We start from the raw sequence: 27,856 nt of genomic DNA on the forward strand, positions 1-27,856 counted from the left end.
ACGTATAATAGCAGGAAGAGAACTGAAGCAGGAAATGAAGAGCAGCGTAAATCATGGCATGAATAAAAGCTCTCTCTTGGCTCAGAGAGCACAAGAATATCCACAATGCTTCGACTACTTGCTGTCTGTGTGCGTTTGATTGGAGTCGCTCGATGTCATCTGCTTCTCAGACTGAAATCTGACATCAGCCTACGATATAAAATCCTTACTTTGAGTTAATCGATTTTCTATTCCAGGCTGGCTTAAAAGATGAGACTAAAGGTTTTACAGTTACAGCGTGTAAAACAAAGTAAAATAAGTAACTGGGACAATATCAGAAATAAATAAGCATGTTTCATGCCTCAGAGCCTTGACTTTAGCTCAGTGTGATTTATTTTAACGTGAGCACATATTAAAATAAATATACTTTAAAATGTGTCCAAACTGACACATTTTAAAGTATATTTTTGGGCGGTTTTAATAGTTCAGAGACAGGTTGTTGTTCTAACTCATCCATCTAGATAAGTTATGGCCATCTTTTCTATACAGTTTATCCACAGTTATATTTACACTGTGATTTTGGCGCAGGGCCTGAGAGCAGAGGAGTCTACTTCGTATTCTGACGATTTAGGTTATAACGTTTATTAAGTAAAGTTTAAAAATAACTTTACTCTGTGCGTGTGACTGTCTGTCTATGAAAAGCGTTTAATAAATCAACTTTACTACTTACTAAAAAGATAACAACACACTGAAAAGCGTCACGCACGTCGACATGAGTACACTTGGGAAGCAGAGTAGAAAGCGAAGTGCACTTCCAGTAAACTGAGTATCAAAGCGAAACAGACAAACGGGGGAGGGTAGGGGGCATGCAGGGAGGGAGGGAGCTGGCATGGGGCTCACTGAGCTCAGCAAACTTGCTTCTTGTTCCTTCGCTCTTCAGCGGAAGTCTGCCTCCAGCACGCTCGCAGTTTAGCGTCTGAAATGCACTTGACTGGACTCTGCGGGTCTTCATCATCCTGTGAAGTCATGGCTCTGCGTCTGCATTTACCGACTGTGCGTCACTGAACGGATCCAGCGGGCTTTTTCTTGGAGAGACTTTGGACCTAAATGACTTTCATTTGTCTTTGACTTACATTGGATTTAATGATGGAGCATTTATTTTACCTGCTTACCTTCTTACTAGCCCGTGTGTGTTCGGGTCTGGGATACGCGGAGTCTACAGTTCCAGCGGGTCAGAGAGCGGCGAGCAGGCACAGGTAAGGTCCACCGCGCGCAGAGATCACCAACCTGTGACTCGTTCAGTTTAAAACGTTTGTTTACCTAAAAATAGTTTCAAATTAAACTCTTTGGTTAAAAAAGTTTGCTTTGTTATTTTTTCTTCTCCAAAGAAAGGTTCGAGACCTGTGAATTTCCCCACTGGTCCGTTCATGGATGAACTCATGGATGCAACAATCTATTAGTCAACAACTGTTTAAAGTTTGCTTGTATCTGTTTAAACCATTCAAGCATCAGATGAATGGGCCGTTTATAAGCAGCTCACACGTGGTCTGAATTCTCATTTTCACATGAAATGTGTTATTGGTGATAAAGTCTCTTACGCAGCAGAATAAAGCGTGAGTAAGTGAGTGAGTGGGTGGGTGGAGTGTGATGATTCAGGGGCCCCGGAGCTGGACAGAGCTTATAGGAATTACAGACATTTACTGTTCCAGATCCCCAAGTGAACATTTTTCAGGAGGCCCTGAATCTCTCACAGGCTTCAAGTGTCAGAGGAGGATTTATCATTCTGCTTTGGAGCTTGTTAAGTTTCCAACAATGGCGGCAGCTAGTTAGTTTTAATATTACTCTTATTATTCTTTCTGGGTCACAAAATAAACGTTTAACATATTTTCAGGCGAGAATGTAGCTGTGTAAACCTCAAATATCTGCTCAGTTTATCAGGACACCGCATATTTTCAAAAGGGCTCCGACGTTTTCGGAGACGTCTGTTACCCGTCTGTTCTATCCTGTAAACATGCTTTGTAATTCCGTTAGTTTTTTTTTAACCTTTCATGTTGGCTTCATTTTTCAGAACTGCTGGTTCAGCTGGATTTGCACCATTCCCGTTTTGATCCTAAGACAGCTGCTTAGTAGTCACTGATGGCGTCCCAGCTCAGACCCGGCCAATGATATTGTTAGTGGGCGTATAATTTTTATTATCCTGTATCCACCCCGTAGGTTGTTATTAGCATGTAATTGATCGCCTCCTTCAGGGGCCCGTGTGTGGACGACCCCCTCAGACAATGCGAGTGACTTGTACGGCTGTAAATGGATGAATAAAGAACTGATCTGATGATGTAGGTAGTCGCACATGTGTGTGAATAAAAAGGTTCACTGCACTCACATGTGGTGTGGGTCTGCCTCGAGGCCTGCATGTGTTTGTAGTTAGTGTGTATGTGTCGGCAGGATAGGCCAAGCTTCTGGGAGCTGAGCTCCTGCGACAGAGGTTTCTATCAGGTTTCTGTGCTGCTGATGCTGTCTGTGACGAAAAGCAGCTGTTCACGTGTGCATTCAAGTTGAGCTGTAACCACAGACAGGAGGACACAAGATGGAGATGGAGAACGAGTTGATTGGTCGAGTGGAAGCAAGAGATAGGAAGCTAAAAGAAAAAAAATCAGACGGAGACAAGTAGGCATAAAACGTTCTCTGTCTCTGCAGGAGTAGAAAAAGTGGTATAAAAGGCTATCTGGAGTGAGACCAAGCAAGCGGGCATGGCAAAAGAGAGTGAAAGAGTGACAACAAGGCAGGGAGGGGAGACAAGACAAGAAAAAAGACAGACTGACAGGGGCAGAGGGGGGGCTTTGCTTCTTAAAAGGCTTCCTTTTGCTGCAACCAGCAGGCTATGAAGGAGTCACCATGGTTGGCCTGTGATGGACACACACATACGCACACACAAAGTGACGTATCAGGAAGAAGAATGTATTGGCCCATGACGGTGCAGTTTGCCCCTCTGACATCTGTTTGAACTCAAGTGATCTGTTTTGACAGATGTGTGAAGTATTCCAAAAGCGGCAAAGGCTTTGGTATGAACTGGAGACATCCAGCAGAGGTTTGATTGCGGGATCAGGAGGACCCAGAGCTTTCTGACACATCTCCTGCCAAAATCTCCAAGCTGCAGATATTGACTGAGGAAGAGCGGAGGAGATGTTGGAGATGGATGCAGGTGGACTGCAGACCTGTTTTGGCTCGTTGGTAGTTTGATGGACGAGGCATTAGATCACCACTGGAGGGTAGCAAGGAGCAGAACATGCTTACTGTCACCGTCTGTTAGTTATCACACTTAGGTTCCCTTATACATGGGTCACAAAGGGAGACAAATGCACTGTACACTTATTCAGACACTGGAGTAATCTGGAGCAAAATGAAATGAATGTGTAACTTTGTTGTACCTCCCTGTGCAGCAAATGGCTTTGGAATAAGTCGGTCGCCTCTCTCCGTACTCAAAAGTCTAAACTTTTTATTTTGGTGTCCTCAAACATGACACTGAGAACAAAAGTCTTGAATGCGGAGCCCTGATGGTTTTTGGTACTTACTCCTGTGGCTGAACTGAAACGTCAGTCGTAAACACCGAGATTTGCTGTCAGTCCTTCATAACTGAATGACAAAGGCTTCTTTGTTCTGGGCCTAAGGTTTAAGGATCCACTGAAAAATGAATCAAATGTGAAATTTCCAAAAGCTTCTTGACCAAAAGTTACCGGCAGAACCACAAGACTCTGTTTCACTTTCTAACCTTCTCATTGTGGTTTTCTGTTTAGAACTCTCTTCTTCTGTTTAAGGAATTATTAAGGAAACAAGAGCAGATTCGGATTGTTCAGCAATGTGGGAGCTGCTGTCCACAACTTAGCTTGTCTTAATTGCGTCTGAGCAAGCATCCGTTCATTAAGCATCGCAGAAGTTTAAAGGCAGCGTTCGGTGGTTCTAGTCCTCTTTATTTAACATCAATGCATGCAAAACCTAACTGACCACATCTGCATAAATCTACAGGGAACTAATCCTTAGATTCAACTAAGCATTAGCCCAAAATATCATGTTCACAACTGTTGTTCACCCACATGTGATCCAACACTTTGTGCTCTTCGTTTATAAATTATAAACACCTCATAAAGTGCTCCCTCAGCCGATCTTAATGCACGGTGAGACTAAACAATGAGGGGGTTGAATTTCTCACACACTCAAGTGCTTAAGTTTGGCTGTGTGGATGGTAATGCCTGCCAGCTGATACAGGCTGAATGATCTCAGCATTCGTGGTAGCTTTTTTTTCTTTTAGGACCACCGTGGAGTTCAAATTTGTGGTTTTGAGTGAAATGTCTCAACAACTTTTGGATGAGTTGCGATGAAATTCCAAGCAGAAATTGATGTCGCTCTCAGGGTAAAAAGTAAACAGTGTTGTTAAAGAGATGTTTGCATATGAATGTGCAGAATCAGGGGGCATGGGTGCAGGAAGCTTTCACGTTTCTGTCGTAGTCCAAGAATTGTCGACCTGTAACATTTGAGTGAGTTTGTCTGTATGCGGGCAAACGGTCTGTGTGGCTGAAATCCAATCTCAAAATCACCAACTGTAGGCCTACTCAGATATTATTGCTTTGTATCACTTTATCAAAGCTGATAAGCATCCATAGTGTGAATGGACAATGATCTGTACACAGACTAAGAACCGGGCTGATGTGTTGGTTATCTTTATTTAAACCTGGTGGCTGACACCCACAACACAAGACAACACTGACTGTTGTCAGATACTGAACCCCAAATTGCTCTGAAGTGTTGTGAATGTGCATAAATCTCGGTGGTTACGTGAACGTAACATGTTGTTTGAATGCTCAAGTAGATTTTTAGGCCGTTTACCAATATGAAGCACTTTGGGGCAACCGTTGACAGTTTAAATTGAAGACTGTGTTAAATATCATCTCATGTAAGCAGCAGCTAAGAAGCTCCAATGAGCTTTCTAGTTTTAGCATGTTACTATGGTAACATCTGCTAATTTGCACTAAGCATGGCTATTACTTTAACTGTTGTTGCAACAGAATTGAAGAACATAATTATTTGATTTGTCTGACTGGCACAGAAGTGATTAGCATGTCCTCTATTTGTCTTTTTGGCACGTGTTTGATCAGCTCCAGCTCATCTCTGTCAGTGTAATATTTCCCTAACAATCACCCATCTATATGACACATCTACCCACAAAATTACTCAGAAGTGAGGGGCGTAAACTTCATTGTAAATTTAATAGGACTGCACAGTTAGAACATGTTTAACGCTGCACTATGCAGCCGGTGGATCAGGCTGTTTGTCTCCTATTGAACCAAAACTTGGAACGTGCTCAAATTCACTTTATCCGTATTTTCTGCTTCCTGTTAATTAGGTCAGTATAAAAAACATCTCCTTAAATATGCTAATGCCATGTGGGAACAGGGATGCTCTCCAGGCACAGCCTTTGTAACCTAATTACCATAGTTTCAGTGCGCATCACATATGAGGAAGCCGTCCTTTGTTTACATAAACCTACAGAAAGTTATAAAGACTGGGATTTCTTCCCATCACATCCCCCCACACAGCTCAACAGCTGAGACTATGAGCCTCGACTCGGGTCACGGATGCCATGACAGGACATTTGTACTACAAACAGCTTGGAGAGCTTTACCTTGCTATTCTGGGCAACTGTGATTTTAAGGCTTTGAGCACTTATGCTCTAAATGCGCACGCTTCCATAAATGGCTAAAATTCAAGTGGGTCACCAAAAATCCCCCGCAGACCTCCGAATGCTGATGTGTCTTAGCAATAATATTAAAGCAAATGGCAGAATCCTAGACATTCTCAGTATATCTTGGTGACCGTCAGGCTAAACAATCAGAGAGAAGTTTACATAGTCACGCACGTCCTGGTGTGCGTGCCAGTAAAACGTGTGCAGAGCCTGGAAATATGCGTGCGCCTGCCTTTTCTGTACGTTAGCCTCTCCAAATGGGATCGCTCAAGCATGAGTGAGTGCACTCGAGTCATCCGTGGCGATCCGTGTGCCTTTCACTGTGTGTACAAGGACTTCATAGGGATGCTCGACCTCCGGTTCACAGTTCAAATGCTAGCCTACCCCTTTCAACCCACTCATTCAGGTTGCTGTCGAGGCCTCTCCTTGAAGATAAGTGAAAGATTCCTCAACAATAGACGCCGCCAAAGGATTTCTTTGTTTAAGCATTAAACCTCAGCCCACTCCTTTCTTTCTTTCACTCCCTCTTCCGCCCACTCATTCGATGCGAATATTCTACTTTACCCGCACGTTCTCTGTGCAGGTCCCATGCAGTGATGCTGCTGAATATAATGAACCTGGAATGCGTGGGTAGAGATGTCAGATCACAACTTCCTGCTTGGCTGTGAAGTTTCTGTCTGCTGTTTTACAGGGAGCTGAAATTTATTGGGCATTAAAGCAAGGTTCAGGCAGGTGTAAGACTTTCACTCACGCTGAGTTATAGCTCTGTATATAAAGACAAGACGCATACGTTCAAAGATTCCCTGCTCTGTGTCTGCCAGAGAGCTAATGAAGGCATAGTTTGCATGTTTGTGACTGTGGGAGACTGACGACGTGGATGTGAGGATGTGAAGCCAGCATTCAAGGCCAGTCGTTTGGTTACTTTCTTGCATTGCAAAGGCGCGGCTTTCCCGTTTCGTTGACTTAAAGCTGCTATAATCATTAACCTTCTGGTAACAATGACTCACATTACTGTTTACAAGAGAACACTTGTTCATAGCTACAAACTCTAAGCAATTTCCTGGTTCATCCTTAGAAATCAGCAACATCTTAAGGCGGCAAGGCAGCAGGTATGTCTTATCATGTTAAAGTAACTTTATACTCACCTTCACTTTACTCACCTTTACTCTACTTTTTAGCCCCTTTCAGTATTTTGTTTTGGTTTTGTGGTCTGTAGCTTTAGTGTTTTAAGTGAAATTGAATTCAGCTTTCCACAAAAGTCAAAGTTAATTTGTGATTTAACAGCTGGTAGCTTTGAACCCAGGCCCGACTTTACTGTGCCACCACATGAGTTATGAGCTAATCCCCGATAAATGGGTGTTTAAAAAAAGTTGCTAGAGAAAATCTTGGACATTTTTTTAAGTTTTTGAAATGAAGTAAAAAACCTGTCCTGCCTTTCTCATGCAGATGCTGATTTTCTGCAGTACGACCGGCAGGTCGACAGGTGATGGAAATTACTGTAGATGCTGTGAGTTTCTCAATCCCAGAACATTTCCAGTGTGCCATCGCTAATCTCTTTATTACAACTGTCAATAAAAACTAATCGGCTCATCACATGACCTCCTGCCTCGAAAAAGAAAAAGCCAGACAATACTGTTTGTGCAATGAACACCTCCAAAGAGCTGCATTTGTACGTCCTCTTATCTGACAGAAGTCTCTGTTACTGCTGATGGTTCAAAGCTGTGAGAACAAAGTTACACTTGTAAATGTGACAGTGTCTGAGGGAAGGAGCGGCTCAGGAAATACTGATACAAATGTGTGGATTTAAAGGGTTTTTAGCGCTATGATAAAAAAAAGGTTACACAATGCAATTTAATAAATGGATGTGGATTTTTGAAATGCCTTCTCTGTGTGTCCATTTGGATTACTTCCACATGACCCCAGCCTCAGTCACACCTTCTTCTGTAATTACCTGAACCAGTTTGTCCACTTCCACTTGAACTCTTTCCACTTGCACTGGCACAAGGAAAGCGTCTACAGACTCAGCCTACATAGTGAGTTTCAACTACAGTTCAGCAGGTTTAACAATGTTTGGTTGCACAGCACAATAGATGTTTGAATATGGATTGAATATCATTGTACTTTAGCTTTACATTTCTGGCTCTATCTACTACTGTCAGACAAGCATCCTGAAAATACACAATGTAGCCATAAACATCCTGAAGCATGTGCAGGAACTGCTCTGCACATGTGCAGTATTATACTGTGGAGCTGATATAGTAAAGGAAACGTTGCTGAATGGCCCCTGATGGGAGGCAATAGTACAGACCCATACATGGAGACCTGTGCATTTCAAACACGAGCGCTTTAATTCTCAGTTGCCTGTAATAACTCAGATTTTTAGCTTTTTAGCTTTACAAACTTCTCCAAAGTCCAAATGTCTTAATGCCATTTACTCTTAGACATGTTTAGAGTTTCAGTCGGTGAGTTATCTAACAGGATGTGAGTATTCGGAAACAATCCAAGTTTTTTTAATGCTTTATTAGTTTAGCAAAGAAAGCAAAGAAAGGAAAGCTTTCTCATCATTAAAATGCATTAACAGCAGTAAAGCGTAAATCATGTTTATTGTAAGCAAACTGTAGAAAAAGGATTCAATACTGGCAACAGCTGTGCACTTTAATTTGGGAGTACAGCAGCGTACTGGGATTCATGTGAATACAATCCAACTGGTACAATTTTGGCAAGTGACACACTTTTTTTGTAGCTCTGCCTCTGTATGCCATCACGCTGGATCAATCGGTCAGCTTCAGTAAGTGTAGACTAGGGCTGTGCGATATGACCATATCCCGATATCAGACATCTGTCTTCCCGATAACGATATAAATCACAAAAATGTAACATTTTCTGTAAATTCTGTGAATCTCGGGCAGCTCGACTTGAAGTGTTTCCAGCTGGGCGTCGTGTAGCTGGAGTCGAGTGTTTTAACCGATGCATGCAACGACACATTTTTAGACACAAGTTGTAACGGCGCCGTTTCCTTTCAAGGTCTGAGTCTAAGGTTTATTTTTTAGCACCTGACGGCTCTTTTTTGTTTCTCATCCATAAACTCTCTGCATACTCTTTCACATGATTCAGTTTATTTTGAAAAGTCTCAACAGGATCTTAAGCTTTATTGTGAAAGGTTTACTTTAAGAAATTAATGTAGCCACTACAGTGACCATCAAACGATGAAACAATATTAATATAAACAGTTTATTTTACGACACCACGAAACCAACGATAGCGTGATAGGACACGATAAATGTTTTTATATCGTTATATCGAACAGCCCTCGTGTAGACCTTCAGCTCTGATTCAAGGACATTAACAAAACTAATGCATGAGCTGTTTATGACAGCGGGACTGTGACCAGCATTTTAGGTTTATTTACTGTTTTTGATTCCTCATGATTTATTAGAGTAATTGGTAAGTTCTAGTGTATTATTAGTATGTCTTAGTTTCATCCATGCTCCCTTGTTCATGTGTTGCTTCCTGTTTCTATCTTCCTCTCCTTGTGTATCGTTCTGTCTATTGTGCGTTTCATGTCTGCGTGTTCCATGTCCCGTCGTCAAGCCTGTGTTGTCACAGTCTACGTCTTTCCATGTTTCCTGTTTTGTCTGAAAGTCTTGTGTTTCCATGTTCGGTGTGTTTAGTTTTGCTTCCCCTGTGGCGTCGTGTTCACTTGTATCAGCTGTGTTTCCAGGTGTTTCCACTTCCCTTGTTACCCTTCTGTGCATGTGTCCTCTGTGTTCCTCTGTTCATTGTTGGGTCGTCTGTTTACTTCACGTCGGGTCGCAGAGTCTTGCTTTCTACTCTTCGTGTTCGTGTTCTTGGCAGGTTTAGTTTACTTCATGTTCAAAGTTTTGCATGCTGCTGTTCAGTTTACATGTTATGTCTCACGTCTTAGTCGTCATAGTAAGTTTAGCTGCTCCCAGTTTAGTTTCTAGTTTAGTTTTGCCCCAGTTCGCCTCGCCTTTGTTTGGTGGTTTTTTACTATCAGCCAAATAAACGGCTTTTTGTTAAACCTTCATTTTCTCTCTCCTGTGTCTGCTTCTGCGTCCACTCCGCAAACACCCCGACTGTGACAGTTTATCAACTACAGCCATTTTTACACAAAGCCAGTTTTTTTCAGTAGCTCAAAAGTAACTGGACGACTGACCGACAAGCTCTTTTATGTCCAGGCGAAACCTGCTACTGTATTTTTCTAATGGTAAATGAAGCAGATCCTGGAGGTCTGGAGCTGATTCTGAGTGTTGAACTTGGTATGTTTTGGTGGTACTGTCCACTCAAGCTCTCAGTACGAGGTTGAAGGAGATGTCAGTGCAAGTGAACATGCCCATCATTAAATCCAAAATAATCCCATGAGTGTAATAGCAAAAACTTAAGGAGCGATCAAATCGACAATCTTTAGTTGGTTACGAAAAACAAGTTCATAGTTGTGAACCGCTGGTTACACCCAGGAACAGGAAGCACAGGCTGGCCTTCACGGAAAAGAGCCAACACAGTTTGGACAAAACACAACTTTTTGGAAAGACGAAACAAACGAAATGTAGCAGATAGAAGGAAGAGAAAAATATCGTTGGAGGAAATGTTCTACACTTCACTCACTGACTTTCAACCAAATATTAAAACCATTCCTTCTATTTAAAATTCTGTTAGTTTGTCCAATTACTTTCGACCATCTGAAAATGGGGCACTATGTATAAAAACATCTGCCAATGCTGAACAGTTAATGGAGCAATTTTGTTAAACGGCCTGAAATAACGCTGACAGTTGGCTCTTCAATCACATCCTGCTTGTATGATTTAAAGTCCCCCATCGTGCTGGTCAGAGGCAAAACTACAAAAACGTGTCACTGTCCAAACACCGGCACTGTGAAATCCAAAGCAAGTATTTTAGTATCCATACGTCACGGTCTTGACGGTGTGTCCACGGAGGAACACGTGTTCCTGCCGTGTTATGTTCTGAGCAGTGATTTTAATGATGATGTTCACAATAGTAATGTGTGTTTGTGAAGAATGAGCAGGTGACACTCAGGTTTGCGTCTACCTTTGTGCGTGTGCTAGTGCTTGTTTAGGAATGCACAGCTGAGTGTGCGTGCAATTGTGTTTCACACTTATGGGCAAAGATGCCAAGTCTAGTTAGTGCACTTTCATCTGAGTGATTTCTCTGCAGCCGTTTGGATTATTGGGACTTTATTGGATTACGGCTGAGAAAGCCTAACTTCATGCTGATTAGCCAGAGAGGAGAAAACGGGTTTGCTGAAACGTTTCAGATGTGTCATCTATGCAGCACAGAGCCTGAAAACTTCAACAAATCCAGCAAAGTCTGCTTTTGGGACAGACATGCACTCAATGAGCTTTGCGCTTAGACTTCGTCATCATCTGACAAATATAAAGACGGCTGTCATCCCATGATGGAAAGACTGGAAAATGAGCCCACAGTGAGGGCGGTGTGTACACTAAGTGTTTGAAAGCTGCCAGATCGAGGCAGTTCTGGATGTATATGGATACGAATGCGTGTTTGCACATCTGTGTCTGCTCAGAAGTGAAAAAATGATCGATGGTTACGTTTATTTATATGAGACGTTCTGTTCTCTGTCAGAGAAAATCGGGCGGGGTGTTGCCAGCTCTAAGCTTTATCTGCTGTCAGTGAGCGGCAGCGCTGTCCCACTGAATCCCTGTGACGAAAACAAGTCAGCTAAAGTGCGAGAACAGGAGGATGAGCGGTGACGATTAACCACGGCTGTGTGACTTGAAACGCTCTCTTTTTACTCTTGCTTTGATGAACATGTTCGATTCCCATTTCTCAGTCATTTTAAGTAGAAGAGAGCAAGACCAGTGGTAACCCAGCAAACCACCACGAAGCATAATGCAGTGCAACCGACCACCAGACCGAGTTTTACAAAGACATTAAACACAATGTAACTGAGGAAAATGTAATATATTAAAAACAGCAATGCACAGCTAGTGGAACAAATCACACGAGTGTCTGTGCTGCATCTGTGGAAGCATATAGAGGCAGCTCCAGTGCTGTTTGGACGCATGGGCGCTGGGTGATTTCAGCCAAATATCATTCAGCGGTGCCGACTCCAGGCTGAAAGCTAATAATAATAATAATAATGGATTGGATTTATATAGCGCTTTTCAAGGCACCCAAAGCGCTTTACAATGCCACTATTCATTCACTCTCACATTCACACACTGGTGGAGGCAGCTACGGTTGTAGCCACAGCTGCCCTGGGGCAGACTGACAGAAGCGAGGCTGCCATATCGCGCCATCAGCCCCTCTGGCCAACACCAGTAGGCAAGTAGGGTAAAGTGTCTTGCCCAAGGACACAACGACCAGGACAGAGAGCCCAGGGATCGAACCGGCTAGAAACCACTTCACATCAGTGTGAGGCAACGTGATATGCTGTAAACGGACCAAATAAGCCACAAGTTTCTGCGCACGGCCTTTAACTGCCATCAATATTTCATGTGTTTTTCCCATAACCCCTCCACTCAAACTCCATGTCTTATTGGTGAAAAGAGAAACAACCATCACATGTATTATTAGCCTTTTACATGAAGGACCACGAACAGTGAAAACTCCTCTTTCAGTCTAAAGATGTTTAACTACACATTTAATCCTTGAGATGTGTCAATATGAGATAAAGAAGTAAAATCTCAACAGCACGTCTGAGTTTTTCTGCTTGCTGTGGTACCCTCTGTCTGAAACATGCTGTTAGATGTTAGATGCCTTACTGATCGATCTAACCCGCCACAGGATGAGACAAAGATCGGAGGTCAGAGCAGCTGTTGGGTTATTTCAGGTTGAATCAACATCTGCACAGTTATTTTCTATGGGATCAACTCGATTGACACGCAGATACAAAAGCTTCACAGACAGACACTAAAGATCTAAATAATTAACAAATACTTTTTGTGTTCACTGAAACAAAATGTATTATCCTCGTGAAATTTCTCACCCTTCAGCTGACATCAAGCATCGAGTCAGCAGGAAACTATGGTTATGATCCACAGAGCTCACTTTCATTAAGCCACTGCTCTACCAAAACAGTGCGCAGGAACACTATAAATAATAATTCAACATCATAGCACACATCAGAGGGAACGTTAGGACGCTCCCTTCAGCCAATCCGAAAAGATGTTAATGAGGGGGAATCACAGGCGGATTTAACAGATGTAACCACTGTTTTTGACCCACTCATACATGTCAGTGATAATCTGTCATCACATTAAGTAAACCGTGGCTGTAGAGTGAGTGGTTTACACATGCACCTAACAGAAGACAGAACAGACACAGGTCAGTTTGTGGCTGCGTGAGGAGGGAAGCTGTGAAAACAAAACTAACAACAGCCTAATCGGTCACGTAGAGCCATGAACGTCTATGAACATCTATTATTGTGGACAGAAAACATAAAGAAGTCCCATTTAAAAAAGAGAGTAACAAATCTTACAGGCTGTTTCCATTTTAAATGAAACTTTAATCCCTGTGTGCTTTAACTTTTCTACTCTCAACAGAAGTTGTTGAAAAGCCTTTTTGTAAGTGTACAGTGAAAAGTAACAGTAACTACTTTAAAGCTCGGGGCGCTGAGCGGGCGGCCACGTGCCGTACGGCTGAGAGCATCCATCCTTTACCGCATGTCTTCCCCTCGCTCTGCCCCCGCCCTCCTGTCCTTTCTTCACTGTTGGACTGACGTCATGAATTTAAACCAAAATGTTGTCTGAGGTGCTTCTTTAACCATCACCTGGACCTCTTTGCTTTCTGCAAGAGAAAATTATGCTCAACGGTTGTTTTTAACTGTTTTTATTGATTATAATTAAATGAAGTGGATGCTGCTCCACATCGAAAGGAGCCAGCTGAGGCCGTTCGGGCATCTGACAAGGATGCCCCCTGGGCGCCTCCTGGGTGAGGTGTTCCAGGCATGTCCCACCGGGAGGAGGCCCCGGGGCAGACCCAGGACACGCTGGAGAGATTATATCTCTCGGCTGGCCTGGGAACGCCTTGGTATTCCCCCGGATAAGCTGGAGGAGGTGGCTGGGGAGAGGGAGGTCTGGGCCTCTTTGCTTAGGCTGCTGCCCCCACGACCCGGCCCCGGACAAAGCGGATGAAGATGGATGGATGGATGAAGTGGATGTCTCAGATTCGCGACCTTGGCATATGTTACGGAGCTGATGGGCTCAGCGTTCGTATGTAACGCACAGGCTTTGGCACCGCGATCAGGTTGATGGGGTATTTGCAAATGTCCTGACCCAGCAAAGTTTCCCGAAGCAGATACAGTTTTTTCTCCAGAACTTTGGGAAAACCTTTTGGGAAAAAGCTCCAACAATAAGTAAAGTTTTTGAAAATTGACATGTTTAAGGTGTGGATGTGGTTGATTCCATCCATCTGTAGCATATGTTATGTTTCAGATCAACAAACATTAACAGCAGTCTGACAACTAATTAGTTCACTTTCCCATGAAGAGAGGTAATAGGTCATGGGGGTCAGAACATGATAAACTCTTCTTGTCAATGAAACAAGCTCTGGAATGAGGAGGGGGACAGTTTACGGGGTGAGAACGAAGGCTACAGGAGGAGGAAAAAAGGAAAGGAGACGAGTAGCAGATAATAAACAGAGATGGACAGAGAGGCGCTCGGGTGCCAAAACCTGTGTGAGACTGAACAAGACGGTAACACAGAGAGAAAAGTGACAGACGTGAAGACTGACAGACAGACGGATGAAAGGACGAGACAGAAGAGGGACTGAAGCTGCTGACTGACTTCCCAGGATGAAGGAGCTCCTTGTGTTCTCCAAATTTTATCCATAAAACACTTCATAGTTCTGCGTAGATGACTCTGGGAGTGACACTAATTGGCCGTAATGACCACTGGAGAAATAGCCGCAGATGGGGATTGTGGGTAATATGAAAATGATGATAGAAAGTGACTGAAGGACGTCTGTGTCTCAAATCTATCTGCAGCCGTTATCAAGAGAGACATCAGAGGGTCAAGGGCGATAAGGCAGACGAGGACAAACGGAGTAGCCTGCAGACTGTGGGAGTGTGTGGGAGCGTCGTGCTATGAAAGCATGTTTATGGGGACGTTTTTTTGCTGTTTTAACAAATGTCCACTTCATGGGAATTATTTTAGGATTAATATTTGAGTTGGCGTGAAAAGTATGGATTAAGTTAAAACCTGAACCTAGCATTAGAAAGCTGCTATAATGAGCATTATTTTATCAACATTGGATTTAATTTAGTGTGAAAAGTTCTTTTCAGTTAAGCAGCCAGTGTTATTTGAGCCACAGCGGGCAGCTGTTTCCACTGAAGTCACTGGCAAACAAAGTTAGCCACCAGCTCTTAGGAGCTGCAGTATTATTTTACTATTTTACTTATTTATTTACTTTTAACCTTTTATATTGTGTATATTGTCTATTTTGTTACTTAACTGTCTGTTTATTTTAATCTCTGTGTACAGCGCTTTGTGACGGCCTGTCTATGAAGAGCGCTTAATAAATAAACTTTACTTACTTACAGTCCCCTCAGGGCTCAGTGAAGGAGGGGAAGTACATGACGCGAGTGAATACTTCACCGGGAAACATAACTCTAGATGCATGCTGCTGTTGATCTGTGATTTTGCTCTTTGCAGCCACTTTATGCTTGGTGTTGTGGTTTTCCATGTGTGTACTGTAGGATCAATGAACATCGTGCTTCCTTGAACAGGTGGGAATCGGTGGTTCAGAGGGTTGATCAGAGGGCTACCCTGTCAGCAGTGACACGTGTGTGCACCATATATAGTACACCTTGTTAGTATTAGGTCAGATTGGTCTAAGGAGCTTGGAAAGAAAAGCGTCTGGACTTCTTTAAGTTGCTTGAAGATGTTTCACCTTCAGTTTGAACTTCTAAGGAGCTTTCCAAGCTCCTTATACTACGATGATGACTGAGAACCTTCACAGACATTAGGTCAGATTCCCTTTAGCGTTCAGAACTACTTTCATTCTCGATGCTATAGATTCAATCAAGTGCTGTAAAGATTCATTGAAGATTCATGTCTATATTGACATGACAGCATCACACAGTTGCTGAGATCCATGATGTGAATGTCTTCTTGCACCAAAGGTGACCCAGAAGGATTGGGATCCGGTGACTGTGGGATTTGAGTGCAGTGAACTCATGAAACCAGTTTGAGATGATTGTACCTCTGTTACATGGTCCATTTTCCTGCTGGAAGCAGCCATTAGGAGATGGGTAGGTGTGGTCATAATTGGATGGTTGTTTAAATGAGGCTTAGTTCGTAGTAAGTGGCCCAAAGTGGCATCAAACGCAGTTTTATCACCAGCAGCCTGACGCATTAATAGAAGGAAGGATGGATCCATGCTTTCATGGTTTTTACACCAAATTTGGACTCTGTTTGAATGTTGCAGCAGAAATGCAGACTCATCAGACCAGGCAATGGTTTTCAAATCTTCTTTTTAATGAGCCTGTGCCAGCTGTAGTCTGAGGATCCTGTTCTTAGCTGATAGCAGTGTTCCTTTCTATCAGCTTGAAGTAGTCTGGACACTCTCTCTGACATTAACATTTGATCACAGAAAAATCAGAAAAAGTGTTCATGTGCGATAATCCCAATCAAACCTGTCTGGTTTAGCAGTTTAGCAGTTTAGCAGGTCATGTTGACCATGTCTACGCACCTAAGTGCACTGAGTTGCTGTAGGCTCAAATACAGTGAAACAACCAGAGAGAACACCATGTGGACAGTGAGGTTACTATCATAAACTAACTTCAGCTTTTTGTGTGATTCTTGTGTGAAGTCCACTAAGTAACCCAGTATTAGCACAACCAGCTTGTAGCTTTGGAACATCAAAGTTAACAAAGACAGGAAATATAGTTATGTTTGGAAAAACTGGAAACTGATGTTGCTGATATTTGTTTGCTTAGACGAAGCGACCTGCATCCCCGGGTTAACATTATGTGCTTAACTAGGCTAAACGTTTTCTTACTCTTATATTTTGTTATATATTCTTCCTGTTAAAAGGGAGTTTTTCCTTCCCACTGTTGCCGAAGTGCTTGCTCATAGGGGGTCATATCCCACATAGCAGTCAGGTCTGGCCCGGATCTGGTGTCAAGCTGACACTGCTGGCTGGCTTCTGGCATAGTAAGTGGTATGTCATCCAGATACGAGCCAGGTGTAGATGGCACTGTCTATGTGATGGCATGCCATATCTGGGCCGATTATGGTTTGGGTTATGTGGCCCAGGCTCATAGAAAACAGGTCTGGCCCAGCATCAAGCTGGCACTTCTGAGTGACTGGTGTCATGGCAGAGTGTGTGTCAACCAGATGTGGGCCAGGTCTGGCAATGATGACACTGTTTATTTTCCTATTTTAGGTAGAAGACCCAAATGTCATGTTGCAATACTATACTGCTATGGTAGCTAATGTTTCAAACGCAGGTTTGACAGGTTTGTGAGTGTACACTTTATCCAAAACCCAGTGAGGTTTCACTCATGTTTGCCGCTGGGTGGCTGTAGCTCAGCAGGTAGAGCAGGTCACCTACTGATCGGAAGGTTAGTGGTTCGATCCCTGACTCCTCCAGGATGTCAAGAGTGTGAATGTGCATGAATGTAGTTAGGAAGCACTTAGCTTAGAGCGAGTGTGTGAATGCTGTATGGAGCACTTTGAGTAATCTGTGAGAGTAGAGAAGTGTTATATAAGAATCGGTCCATTCACTGTCTGAGCAGAGTTTCGTCATGTTACTTTTGCACTATTATATTCCGGCACATGTAGTTATTACATGGGTCGATTAAGGTACACATTAGGCTGACATCTGTTCTGGGCCATCACAGGGCCAGCAGCGTGTCTGCTGCTGGCCCATGTGTGGGCCACCTTTGGCAAACCAAATCTGGGCCACCAAAGGGCCGTCATTCTTTGAGGTATGTGGGCCAGATCTGAAATGAATATTTCTTTTATTTTTATATTGTTATCTGTAAGGAAAAACGCAAACAGGCGCTTTCATACTTAAAGCACATTTACAGTGTATCTACCTTCATTGGTTTATGAAGGTATTGCTTCATTTTTTAAAACTGATGTAATGAACTGAAAACTGTTTGCAGAGAAAATCTAATTTACTTTTGCAGTTACTTTCCCTGGTTCACGACTTCTCAGATTTGTGGAAAGAGATCATGCATCTGACAGGCTTTTATAAATGTTATGCTGGGCATTTGTGAATAAATGTAACTCTGTGTTTACTGCAAAGAGATGCAGTATAAATACTGCAGTGAACTTGGTGTGTTGCAGTCATTGTTAAATTCATGTACTTATCATACATGATCTGACTTTTGCACCAATTTTCCTGGAGTGCAGCACAGAACAATAACTGCAAGTCTAAGGTCTGAGATATTAATCTACAAAAACTCCAAACAGTGGAGACTCACATTCAACGTGTGACCAGAGTTTTGATTGTCATTCCTTCCCTGTTTTCTGTGCCAGGGAACGTAGAGCAGAACTGGAGTGAGGGCGAGGTGCTATGTTTGTGTTAACGCCTGACTCGAAACTCTGAGCTAACCGATAGCCATCACACACTCATTCATCTGCCATTTCCTTTTCCCTGCTTCAATAGGAACTGGTGCGCTTATGTGGTGACGCGCACGGTTAGCTGCGTGATGGAGGATGGCGTGGAGACGTACATCAAGCCGGACTACCAGCGCTGTGCCTGGGGACAGTGTCCTCGAGTAGCGTGAGTATCTATGCCTCGTCTCCGTGTTTCCGGATTCTACCCCGAGTTTAGCCTTGCCGTCTTCAAAGCCGCAGGAGTCCTGCACCCTGTATCCATCATTTTGTTCTATTTCCTGTCTGTAGACTTCACTCAGCTCTCTCAATCTTTTGTCTCCCGGGCTTCAACCACGAGGTCAGGAGGGCGCCTGGTTGAAGCTGGGCTTCCACATGATTGCAGCTCCGTACTGGTCTCTGGGTAATCTCAGTGATAAAGTCTCTTTGGTGCAGACGGGTGAATATCTACTATTACAAGTAACGGAGCACATTTACTAGAGATAGGACTCGCTAAATGGGTTTTCCAGTCGTGGATGTAATACTTGGAGAAAACATTAATCGAGCATTGCTGATGTTTTCCCTCCTTTGAAGTTTTCACTGTGTTGTCTAACCCTGGCCTTGCCGCTTGATCCCGATGCCTGCCAGGGGCCTCAGTCTAAACCTGGGCTATGCTAAGAATGAAGCCAACAGGAGTTCCAGGCACCGCAGTCTCGTCTCCTACCCTGCAAAAACAATCTTCTCTTGCTCTCTGTTTCTTCCTTTTATGATTCTCTCACTTTCACTTGCTAACTCTGCCCAGCTCTTGCTCCCATTTCTTCGAGCCCTGTTTTGTTTTTCTTCTACGAGGACCTTTTTTCTCACGCTCACAGAAAAGGGAGCTGGAAGACGAAATCTTTTTTCTGTGTTACCTACAGTAAAGTCACGAAAGGAAAAAAACTTTTGCAGCCGCGGCTTGTTAACATGCCTGTGATGGTAAATCTTTATGGAGTGCTTTGGCCAATTTCTGGTCTATTTATTGCGTTAGGACTGCAAATAAGACCTCTTCAGAAGCAGAGCTGAGTGGCACATTAATGATACGACTCCAGCAAAGCTTTCCAAATAAAACATGCTTTTCTTTTTTTGCAAAGGAATGCTCTAAGAACGAGATTTTGTACTGGCTCAGTGCAGTTCCTTTGGAAAATGGGAATTTAAAGTCCCTGTAATCTCATTCATCATCAGTAGATGATTTGCTGTGATTTTCCTCACATATAATGACCTTTGCACATGAATATCAGTGTACAGCACAATGATGATGTCTCATGCAGGGTTTAGGGGCCGCTGCAGGTCTTTGACTTGGTTACATTGCAAATATTAAATCTTGCAGTGTCATCACCGGGAACAAGTTGGCTGCAGTTTTTGAAGGCAGAAACGTTTGGTGCTGTATTAGTGATCTGTGAGGCTGTACTCAGGCATGGCTGCACCTTGAAACCAAACACAGATGATAGCATGCTGACAGGCTAATACATGTATGCCTATAGATTTTTTTCTAAAATCTATCCTGACTTTTCTACACTCCATACAATGATACCAAAAAAAGAGTAATATAAAGCTAAATCTGGCCATAGAAAATGAAACAATTTTTGAGCCACCCCATATGGAAAAGATAAATATAAATCTTATAAAGTTTGTATCTGTCTTGTGTGAAACTTGTATGAAAAGAGAGTGAAAACAGATATAAGATCCTTAAAAATTATAAAAATGAAACTTGTATGTTTTGGATACTTCCTAAAAGAATATATGAAAGTACTGAGAAAGTGGCCACGTTCATGACTAAATCATATCAGCCTTATATGAGTCACTATATGAAGTAGGCCACATCTGATGCAAGTCTTTTATAAGTTTATTCTATTTCTCTTCCATATGGGACACTATAAAGACGACCAACACAAACTAAAAACAATCGAGATGAAAGGGTCACGGGGTCGGACGAGTGAAAACACCAATCTGGATGTCGTTTCACAAACTCCTTTTTCATCCTCAGCTATCGGACGTACAGGAGACCGAGATATAAAGTAGCTTACAAGATGGTGACAGAAATGGAGTGGAGGTGTTGCCATGGTTACTCCGGGGAGGACTGCCACAGTGGACCACAGGGGACACCTGAGACTGGTGTCGCGGACACAGGTGGTGGGCAGCGGGGAGGAGAAGGTGAAATTACAAACAAATCATAAAATATTCTTTATCTTCTGAGTTTTGATACCTCAAGAATGAAAGAAGACGTGTGGCCTCTGATAAAGTAAAGGACGACTGCTTCAAATGGTCATAACATTAAAAAAAGAAGCTCAGGCTGCCGTATTATGTGCGTCACACGTACTGAACCTCAGTGAGCTGTGTGTTTCTGCAAAATGGTCCAAATCTGGAAACATGAAAACAGTCAGTATAAGTAGCTGACTGAAAAACATGTCGAGACATTTAGCAAATAGATTTACAGCATTAAGCAGCACATTTCACACCTTCCTTTCCTTTTGTCCAGGAGACACAGAGAAGATCAGACAGCTGGAGAACACCATTCATGGCCTGACCAAAGACCTCAGCAACATGCAGACCACCATCAATGGCATAAACCAGAGGCTGTACGTCACTGTTGTTTTTAACACACGTGCGCGCTTTATTTCATGGACTGAGTTGAGTGTTAGTGAAACGCTGTTTAGTGGAAATAAAGAAACTAAAGTGTTGTTAGGGTCACGCATGGACGGCACACTTTCAATTCCTGTTTATTGCACTGGAGATATACCTCAAAACTGTTTCTATCTCGTAGGCACGGGCTGACTGGGGCCATTGTCCCTGCAGATTCAGCTCAACCACACATGAAGGAAACCATCAACAGCATCCAGACAAAGCTGGATCATCTCTATAACAGAACACAGGTAACTGCGGCTGTCCAGAAGTCTGCTGTTTGTGCACGCAAGCATGGATGATGCTCATTTCTGTGACTGTTGTGGTCGTTTAGGCACATGATCAGACGCTGCTCACGATCAACAACCACCTGGTGAATGGAGGAGGTAATGAACTGGATGGAGCAGACCGAGGAGGAGGTGGAGGTGACCAGCTGAACATCCTAAAGGAAGAGATACTGACAGAGCTGGAGAGGAGGGTGTCTCTGTCCTGCTCTTCCTGTCAGGTAAAGTCCAATATGTCCTCATTCATTATGTCATAATTATATCAATATGGCAACAATCACCATTATTTCCCCACCACCAATAAGACATGAAGGCGTACTTGTGGTTCGTTTACTAGCAGTTCGATGTTCATGCCTTTGCCCCTGTGGGAAGCGATTTCTTCTGCCCAAAGCAGTAAAAGATAATGGCCCCATGCTGCAGCATAAACCGCTGCACAAACAAACAGTAAAAAAGGATTACTGAAGAAAAAGATGAGAAAAGTGCAGCGACAATAAGGAAACAGTTTACCAGCTGCATTACGTTTTTTTGTTGGGATTCAACATAAATCAGATAAAGTGAGTTTTCATTTGCCTCGTGTGCTGTCATGGCTCCCTGTGGGCGTCGACACATAAAGGGCCCCACACTTGCGCCCACCATAGCACAAAGCCACTCCTTTGTTTGTCCCAGGTGCTCCTGCATTGTCAGATCTTCACTCTGAGCACATATGACCTAAAATGCTGCATACAAAGCGTCGTAGCAGGGCGATTGTCTTAGTACACTGGGCAGCTTCTACAATGACACCTACACCTGTTGCGTAAACTAGAGGACGTTATATCGTCTTGCGTCTGTCGCCGTATGTACACTCTGCTCTTATTGGCACTCAGCGAATGTATTTACCTCAAAAATGAGAAAAGTTTAGCCTGAGCGCTTTACATCATCAGCAGGTTTTTTGCCCATGGTCTCCATGTCACTGTTAGTCACTTCCTGTGTGGAAGCTTCGGACACTTTTGGCTAGCTGTCAGCCCAACCACCCCGTGCTGACTGATACTTGATTTATATAGCACCTGTTTCAAAACAAGGCTATAAAGCCTTTCGCACAATAGAAAAATAGGTGGAATGACGAAGGTTTGTAAATATACTTTTTTATTCAGTATGACACGAAAAGAGTAAATGAGCCCATAAACCAAGCAGGAAAGTGTTTACAGAGGCACAAAGTCATTGACCCACAGGCCTACGTCAGTCTTTTTATAGCCACAGCTGTCGCCACCTGTTGGTCTTCAGATAGAATGCAGGTTTAAGGCACTAACGCATTAGCTTAGCCTCACTTTCTACTGTCTGTGTTTTTGCCAGCTGTGATCTCAGTCAGTAGGACAGGGGTGGGCAACTCCAGGCCTCAAGTGCCGGTGTCCTGCAGGCTTTGGATCTCACCCTGGGTTAACACACCTGAATCAAATGATTAGTTCATTACCAGACCTCTGGAGAACTTCAAGAAATGCTGAGGAGTCATTTAGCCCTTTAAATCAGCTGTGATGGGTCATGGACACATCTAAAACCTCCAGGACATCGGCCCTCGAGGCCTGGAGTTGCCTACCCCTGCAGTAGGATATGATTACACATCCACCTGCAGCTTAGCTGGATGTGCAAATCTGCTGATGGTGAGTTTGTTAGCAGATGACATCATTTAAGAAAAAAGCTAGTTACAGGATCCAGTCTGGGATTGGATGAAGTAAACAAACATGGTTGCTCAAGACAAAAATATTTATCTTTACTATAGCCTCAGATTGCACTGTATACATAATATATGTAAAAATTCTTTGCAATATTACACAACGAGTGATATTTACAGGGAAACAATATTGAATCAGAACGTCCTTCCTTTTAACGGAGCGCTGTAACCTTTGATAAGAAGATGAAAGAGGGGTTTGGTCGTGGAAACCCCACCTCCACCATCCCATACTTGATTTCCTGGCCTGTGTTAAGTAAACAGTGATCCATAAAACAATAAAAATAATAAAACATCAGCACAAACACTTTGTACCAGGGGCTTCGTGGGGTGACTCTCCAGGGCTACGCAGCTTTCCTGTTGGTGTGTAGATGGCTCAGTGCTTTTCTCCTATAGAGTGAAGTAATACAGATGGTATTAGTATAGAGATACAATCACTCCTGCTGAGAAGCAGAACAACAAAGCAAACCTACAGTTCAGGAAAATGTACCTTTGAAACCCTTAGAAATCACAAAAAAATCAAAGTTTCAAGGACGCTGAAAAAATATGAGCCTGACATCATGACGGTTATGTCTCGTATGTCTCGTTATCACCAGGTCGGCGTGGAGGACATGAGGCGCCAGCAGCAGCAGGACAGGGACCGGATCGCAGCCCTGGAAAAGAGGATCAGCTCCATAGACCAGCACTTGAGGCAAAGCTTGGAAATCTCTCGCAGCGAGACCGAGCGCTCACAGGCCTGCTGCAACACAGTCACCGAGCTGGGAAGGAGGCTGTCTGATGTCGAAGTCCGACTCACCTCCACTGCAAACAAGTGTGACGCTATTAAAGGGCGGCTGGATAAGGAGCTCGGGACGGGTGGAGGAAAGGGAAGAGTGACAGAGGACCGGTTGAACGGCAGGCTAAGAGAACTGGAAAAGAGGATGAATACCACAATGAGGAAGACGGAGCAGAGGTGTACTAACACCGGGAACAACATGAAAGAAACTGTGCAGAGAGACGTCACTCAGCTGCGAAACTCGGTCCTCGTTCAGCTCGATGACCACAGCTACAAGATCGGTAAAGTAGAGCTGGATGTGGCTGTTCTTGCAGACACGGTCAAGGACCACAGTCGACGTTTAAGCAAGCTGGAGAACATCACGACCTTCCTCGACAGACGGCTAACATCGACCACAGACATGTGCAGAGACACCTGCGGGCCGAACGCAAGAGACCGAACAAGTGATGAAACTGTGAAAACTTTAGAGTGGAGGGTTGTGGCCAACCAGGATGAGATCCAAAAGTTTAACACCAAGCTGAACAACCTGTCGGTGTCAGGAGACTCGCTGCTTGAGAGAGTGATTAACTTAACAACTGATGTGAAAAAGATAACAGCTGTGACCGGGAAGGATGGCGAGAACTTCAACAGGATCTTCACTGAAGTGGAAACTTTGGGCCGCGATTTTAAGGAGTGTTTGATATGCAGCACTGTAGAAAAGGACCTGCTCACATTTAAAAACTCCACCACGATCAGCCTCAACAGATGCCAGACGGCACTGACGGATCTGCGGAGAAAAGTCGACTCGGGAGAATCTGTCTGCTCTCAGGTTTGCTCCAACCTCCAGGAGGAGGTGGGACGACTCAGAGAGGACGTGGAGGAGTGCACGGTGCAGTGTAAAACCAACATAAATGATCTAAAGAAACGTCTGGAAGGTCACACTGTACATAGTGGAAAATTAGGAGGGGATCTGAAGTCTATCCAAGGAGAGCTGGCTGAGGTCATGGATACTTTTAGCTCCATTAATGACACTCTGAAGGGCCTGGGAAGGACTGTGCAGACACACGGGCACACGATAACAGATCTGACCCACATTAAGGACAATATCATCGTTGAGGTAAGAATGTGATGCAGATAATAGCCTAGTTATGCACACATCTGTTTGACATGTGAACCTTTTAAAGCCACTAAAGGCTTTTTCTGCGTTGCATTGTGGAGTGGCTATAAAGTAAGCAATGAACCAAAACAAGGAGGCTATATCAGTGTGACTGTTGGTAGCTTGGATCAGCAGGCATAGCAGCGGAAACTGCCTGGAAAAACAGAAAGAGCAGTGTTGGGCGGGCTGCGCAGTTCAGTTCAAATTACTGCAAGTCAAGAAAACACCAGCAAACAGAAAATGATGCAAAAGCACACAAAAGAAAACAGAAGTTCAATAAAAAACAAGAGAAATTCATAAAAATTTCCAAATGCATCGTGGTTACCTTTGGAACAGTTATGAAAATAGGATATTACAGATATTTGGGTTTTCTGACAGATGATGTGCTGACCGTAGGAGAATAAATTGTCTTTTCATAGTAGAACTTTCAACACTCTTTTCAAGGTGAACAACCTGCAAACGGTCGTGGCAGACCACGTCGCTGACTCAGACACTCGATTCAGCGATCTGGGCAGAGAGATCCAAATAATCAGGAGCAACCATGTGACTGAGATCGGGGAGTGCCGGAGGTCCAGTGACGGCCTAGATCGAAGGCTCTCCAACCTCGAAAAAGTGTCTGGGCGCTTCGACTCGGTTTCTGGAAAGCTGGAGGGCATCAAGGAGGGCTTGGACCGACACGTGTCTGGGCTGTGGACCTCTGTTAATGGACTCAATGTCACAGTTACTTCTCAAGGAAATGCTATTGAAAATATCCAGAACGTCCAGCTGCCTCACATCCACTCCAACATACACAGGCTGAACTCTTCAGTGGTCGACTTGGTCAGAGACTTCCACAGATTCAAAACACGGGACTTTAAGGGTGAGTCACAGAGGGCAGATGGCGTGGGATTTGAATGCTGGTCGAGAGATAGTTGCTCCCAACTGAAGGGAGGTACGTTTGGACTGAGGGAAAAATAGATGAAAGAAAGATTCCAGGCAGTTGTCATAAAATGATTTAAATGGTGCTCTCTGCCTAAAAGCTAAGTCCCACGAGTTCTCTTTAAGGATAGTGTTACTGGTACTGGAGTGTTTCCTGGCTGTCTCACCAAACATTGCACTCCTTCAGGTCCACCTGGTCCACCTGGGCTCCGAGGAGAGCAAGGGCCCCGGGGTCCGATGGGACCCGAAGGGAGGATAGGACCTCAGGGCAGAGATGGCGAACAGGGACCAATGGGACCCCCAGGTAAATACTGTAGGCCCAGTGTTGGAACCAGAGTAGTGATCATCTTAGGCCAAAAAGATGGAAGTTAAGCTTAATCAAGCTAGCTAAAGTTAGCTATGTTATTTAGGAATGTGCATTTGTACCGTTAGGATGTGACTCCTGGTAAAACCTTTCACCAAACAGAGGCTTCTTGAACAATCTGTTAACACCGCAGCAGCAAATCATTTTTATTTGGCTGATAATTGGCATTATTCTCAACTAGATGATCAAATTTAGGTAGTTTTCTCTGGGCTTATTTTTTATTTTTGTGTGTGTTTGTTTGTTTGTTTGTTTGTTTGTTTGTTTATATCTCTCTATGGACATACTGCAAATCGATTTCCCATTGGGGACAATAACGTTATCACCATTGAAATCTTAAATCATCACACCAACTAAAATGCAGTAGAATGTGATTTGCTCTAAATTTTCACTCAAAAAAACATAAACTATAGAACTATGAATTTCTAATGCGACCCAGCCATGGGACAAGGCACATGTGTGAGTCGTCTCCCACTGGGACACAAACTTCAGTACAGAAGAGTAAATTTAGGTCAGAGTAATGACGAATACCATAAATTGACTTCTGCTTCTTACTAGTTTGAATTTACTTTTTATATAAATAAACGTGTATTAACAGACGTATTTGGTGCATCTTTGATGTCTCTTCATTAACATGTTGCATATGTACAATATAAACATGAGGAATGGTATCGCTGGGTCTAACTCGCTGTTGTTGTCTTTCATCTTACTTTCCAGGTCTCAGAGGGGAACAGGGTATGTGGTGTTCTTATCAAACAGCAGATCAAAGTGCGACTAACTCTTTGATCTCGAATCCACGGTAACACCTGCTCTTTGTTTCTGCTCTATCATCAGGTCCTCCAGGCTCCGATGCCCACGTGCCACGCCTTTCCTTCTCTGCCGCCATGACCCGCCCGATGAGGAACACGGGAACCATAGTGTTCAATGAAGTCTTTGTCAATGAAAATAACGCCTACAATCCCAAAACAGGTGAGTTTCACTACAACGGACGTTTCAATAGTTTTAGGTTTTCTTTATTTCAACTTGGTGTCTGCAGTCAGTCATTATGACCTCGTCCTGTCCCTCAGGTTATTTCACAGCTCCTGTGCGTGGGAAGTACTTCTTCAGTGGCATCCTGACAGGCCACAAAAACATAAAGATCGAGGCAGTGCTGTCCAAGTCCAACACTGGTGTGGCCCGAGCAGACTCGGCCGGATATCAGCCTGAAGGCCTGGAGAAGCCCATGGCTGAGGCAAAGCACATCCCTGGAGCGTTAGCTGTCTTTAACATCATCCTACCCATGGAGGAAGGGGACACGGTCTGTATCGACCTTGTAACTGGGAAGCTGGCCTACTCCTCCGAACCTCTGACCATCTTCAGTGGGATGCTGCTCTACGAAACCATCTGATTGGATGTGTAAAAATCCTGAGCGTGAGAGCTTCTGATTTGTCCAAGAGACAGTGCCACTGAGAAATGCAGATTATTGGACTGGATCTATTCAGCAAGACAAAAGCTTATGTTTGACCTTCAGTGCCAGGAAGGATTTCAGAAGTCCTTTGTAACCACAGTCGTTTGTTCTGTGTTTCACAGCTTTAAGGAAAACTATTTTAGGCAAGAGCCATTGGTGTGTTTTTGTATCCTGAAGAAGCCACTGCACGGTTATCTAATAATGTCACATGTTTTCACTAATATTTTCATATATATCTACAACCAATCCCTCCCCCAAAATTAAATTAAAAAAAATTGGCACATCGTGTAAAATGGAAATAAAAACAGAACACAATGA

At 43.5% G+C, this 27,856-nt stretch overlaps 1 protein-coding gene across 1 annotated transcript; it reads left to right on the forward strand.

The window, feature by feature from the left end:
* The first annotated feature begins 905 nt into the window (after positions 1-905).
* On the forward strand, positions 906-27,856 carry emilin1a (elastin microfibril interfacer 1a). The gene is made up of 12 exons (XM_085431247.1): positions 906-1,235; positions 18,332-18,448; positions 20,282-20,448; positions 20,774-20,873; positions 21,059-21,167; positions 21,251-21,421; positions 23,499-24,773; positions 25,257-25,671; positions 25,918-26,034; positions 26,809-26,826; positions 26,926-27,060; positions 27,159-27,856. Exons 1-12 carry the CDS (start codon positions 1,123-1,125, stop codon positions 27,476-27,478), a joined length of 3,057 nt encoding a protein of 1,018 aa, XP_085287373.1. The 5' UTR covers positions 906-1,122; the 3' UTR covers positions 27,479-27,856.

Source organism: Copadichromis virginalis, linkage group LG15, assembly GCF_057382275.1.
Source record: "Copadichromis virginalis isolate Kocher_CV1m ecotype Utaka linkage group LG15, C_Virginalis_male_GT1.1, whole genome shotgun sequence".
NCBI lineage: Eukaryota > Metazoa > Chordata > Actinopteri > Cichliformes > Cichlidae > Copadichromis > Copadichromis virginalis.

Excerpts from the sequence above, each read along its gene's own strand:
- emilin1a (XM_085431247.1), top strand. The coding sequence starts at position 1,123 with ATGATGGAGCATTTATTTTACCTGCTTACCTTCTTACTAGCCCGTGTG. Across the intron at positions 24,774-25,256 it reads AGGACAATATCATCGTTGAG|GTGAACAACCTGCAAACGGT; the intron begins GTAAGAATGTGA and ends ACTCTTTTCAAG. Across the intron at positions 25,672-25,917 it reads CAAAACACGGGACTTTAAGG|GTCCACCTGGTCCACCTGGG; the intron begins GTGAGTCACAGA and ends GCACTCCTTCAG.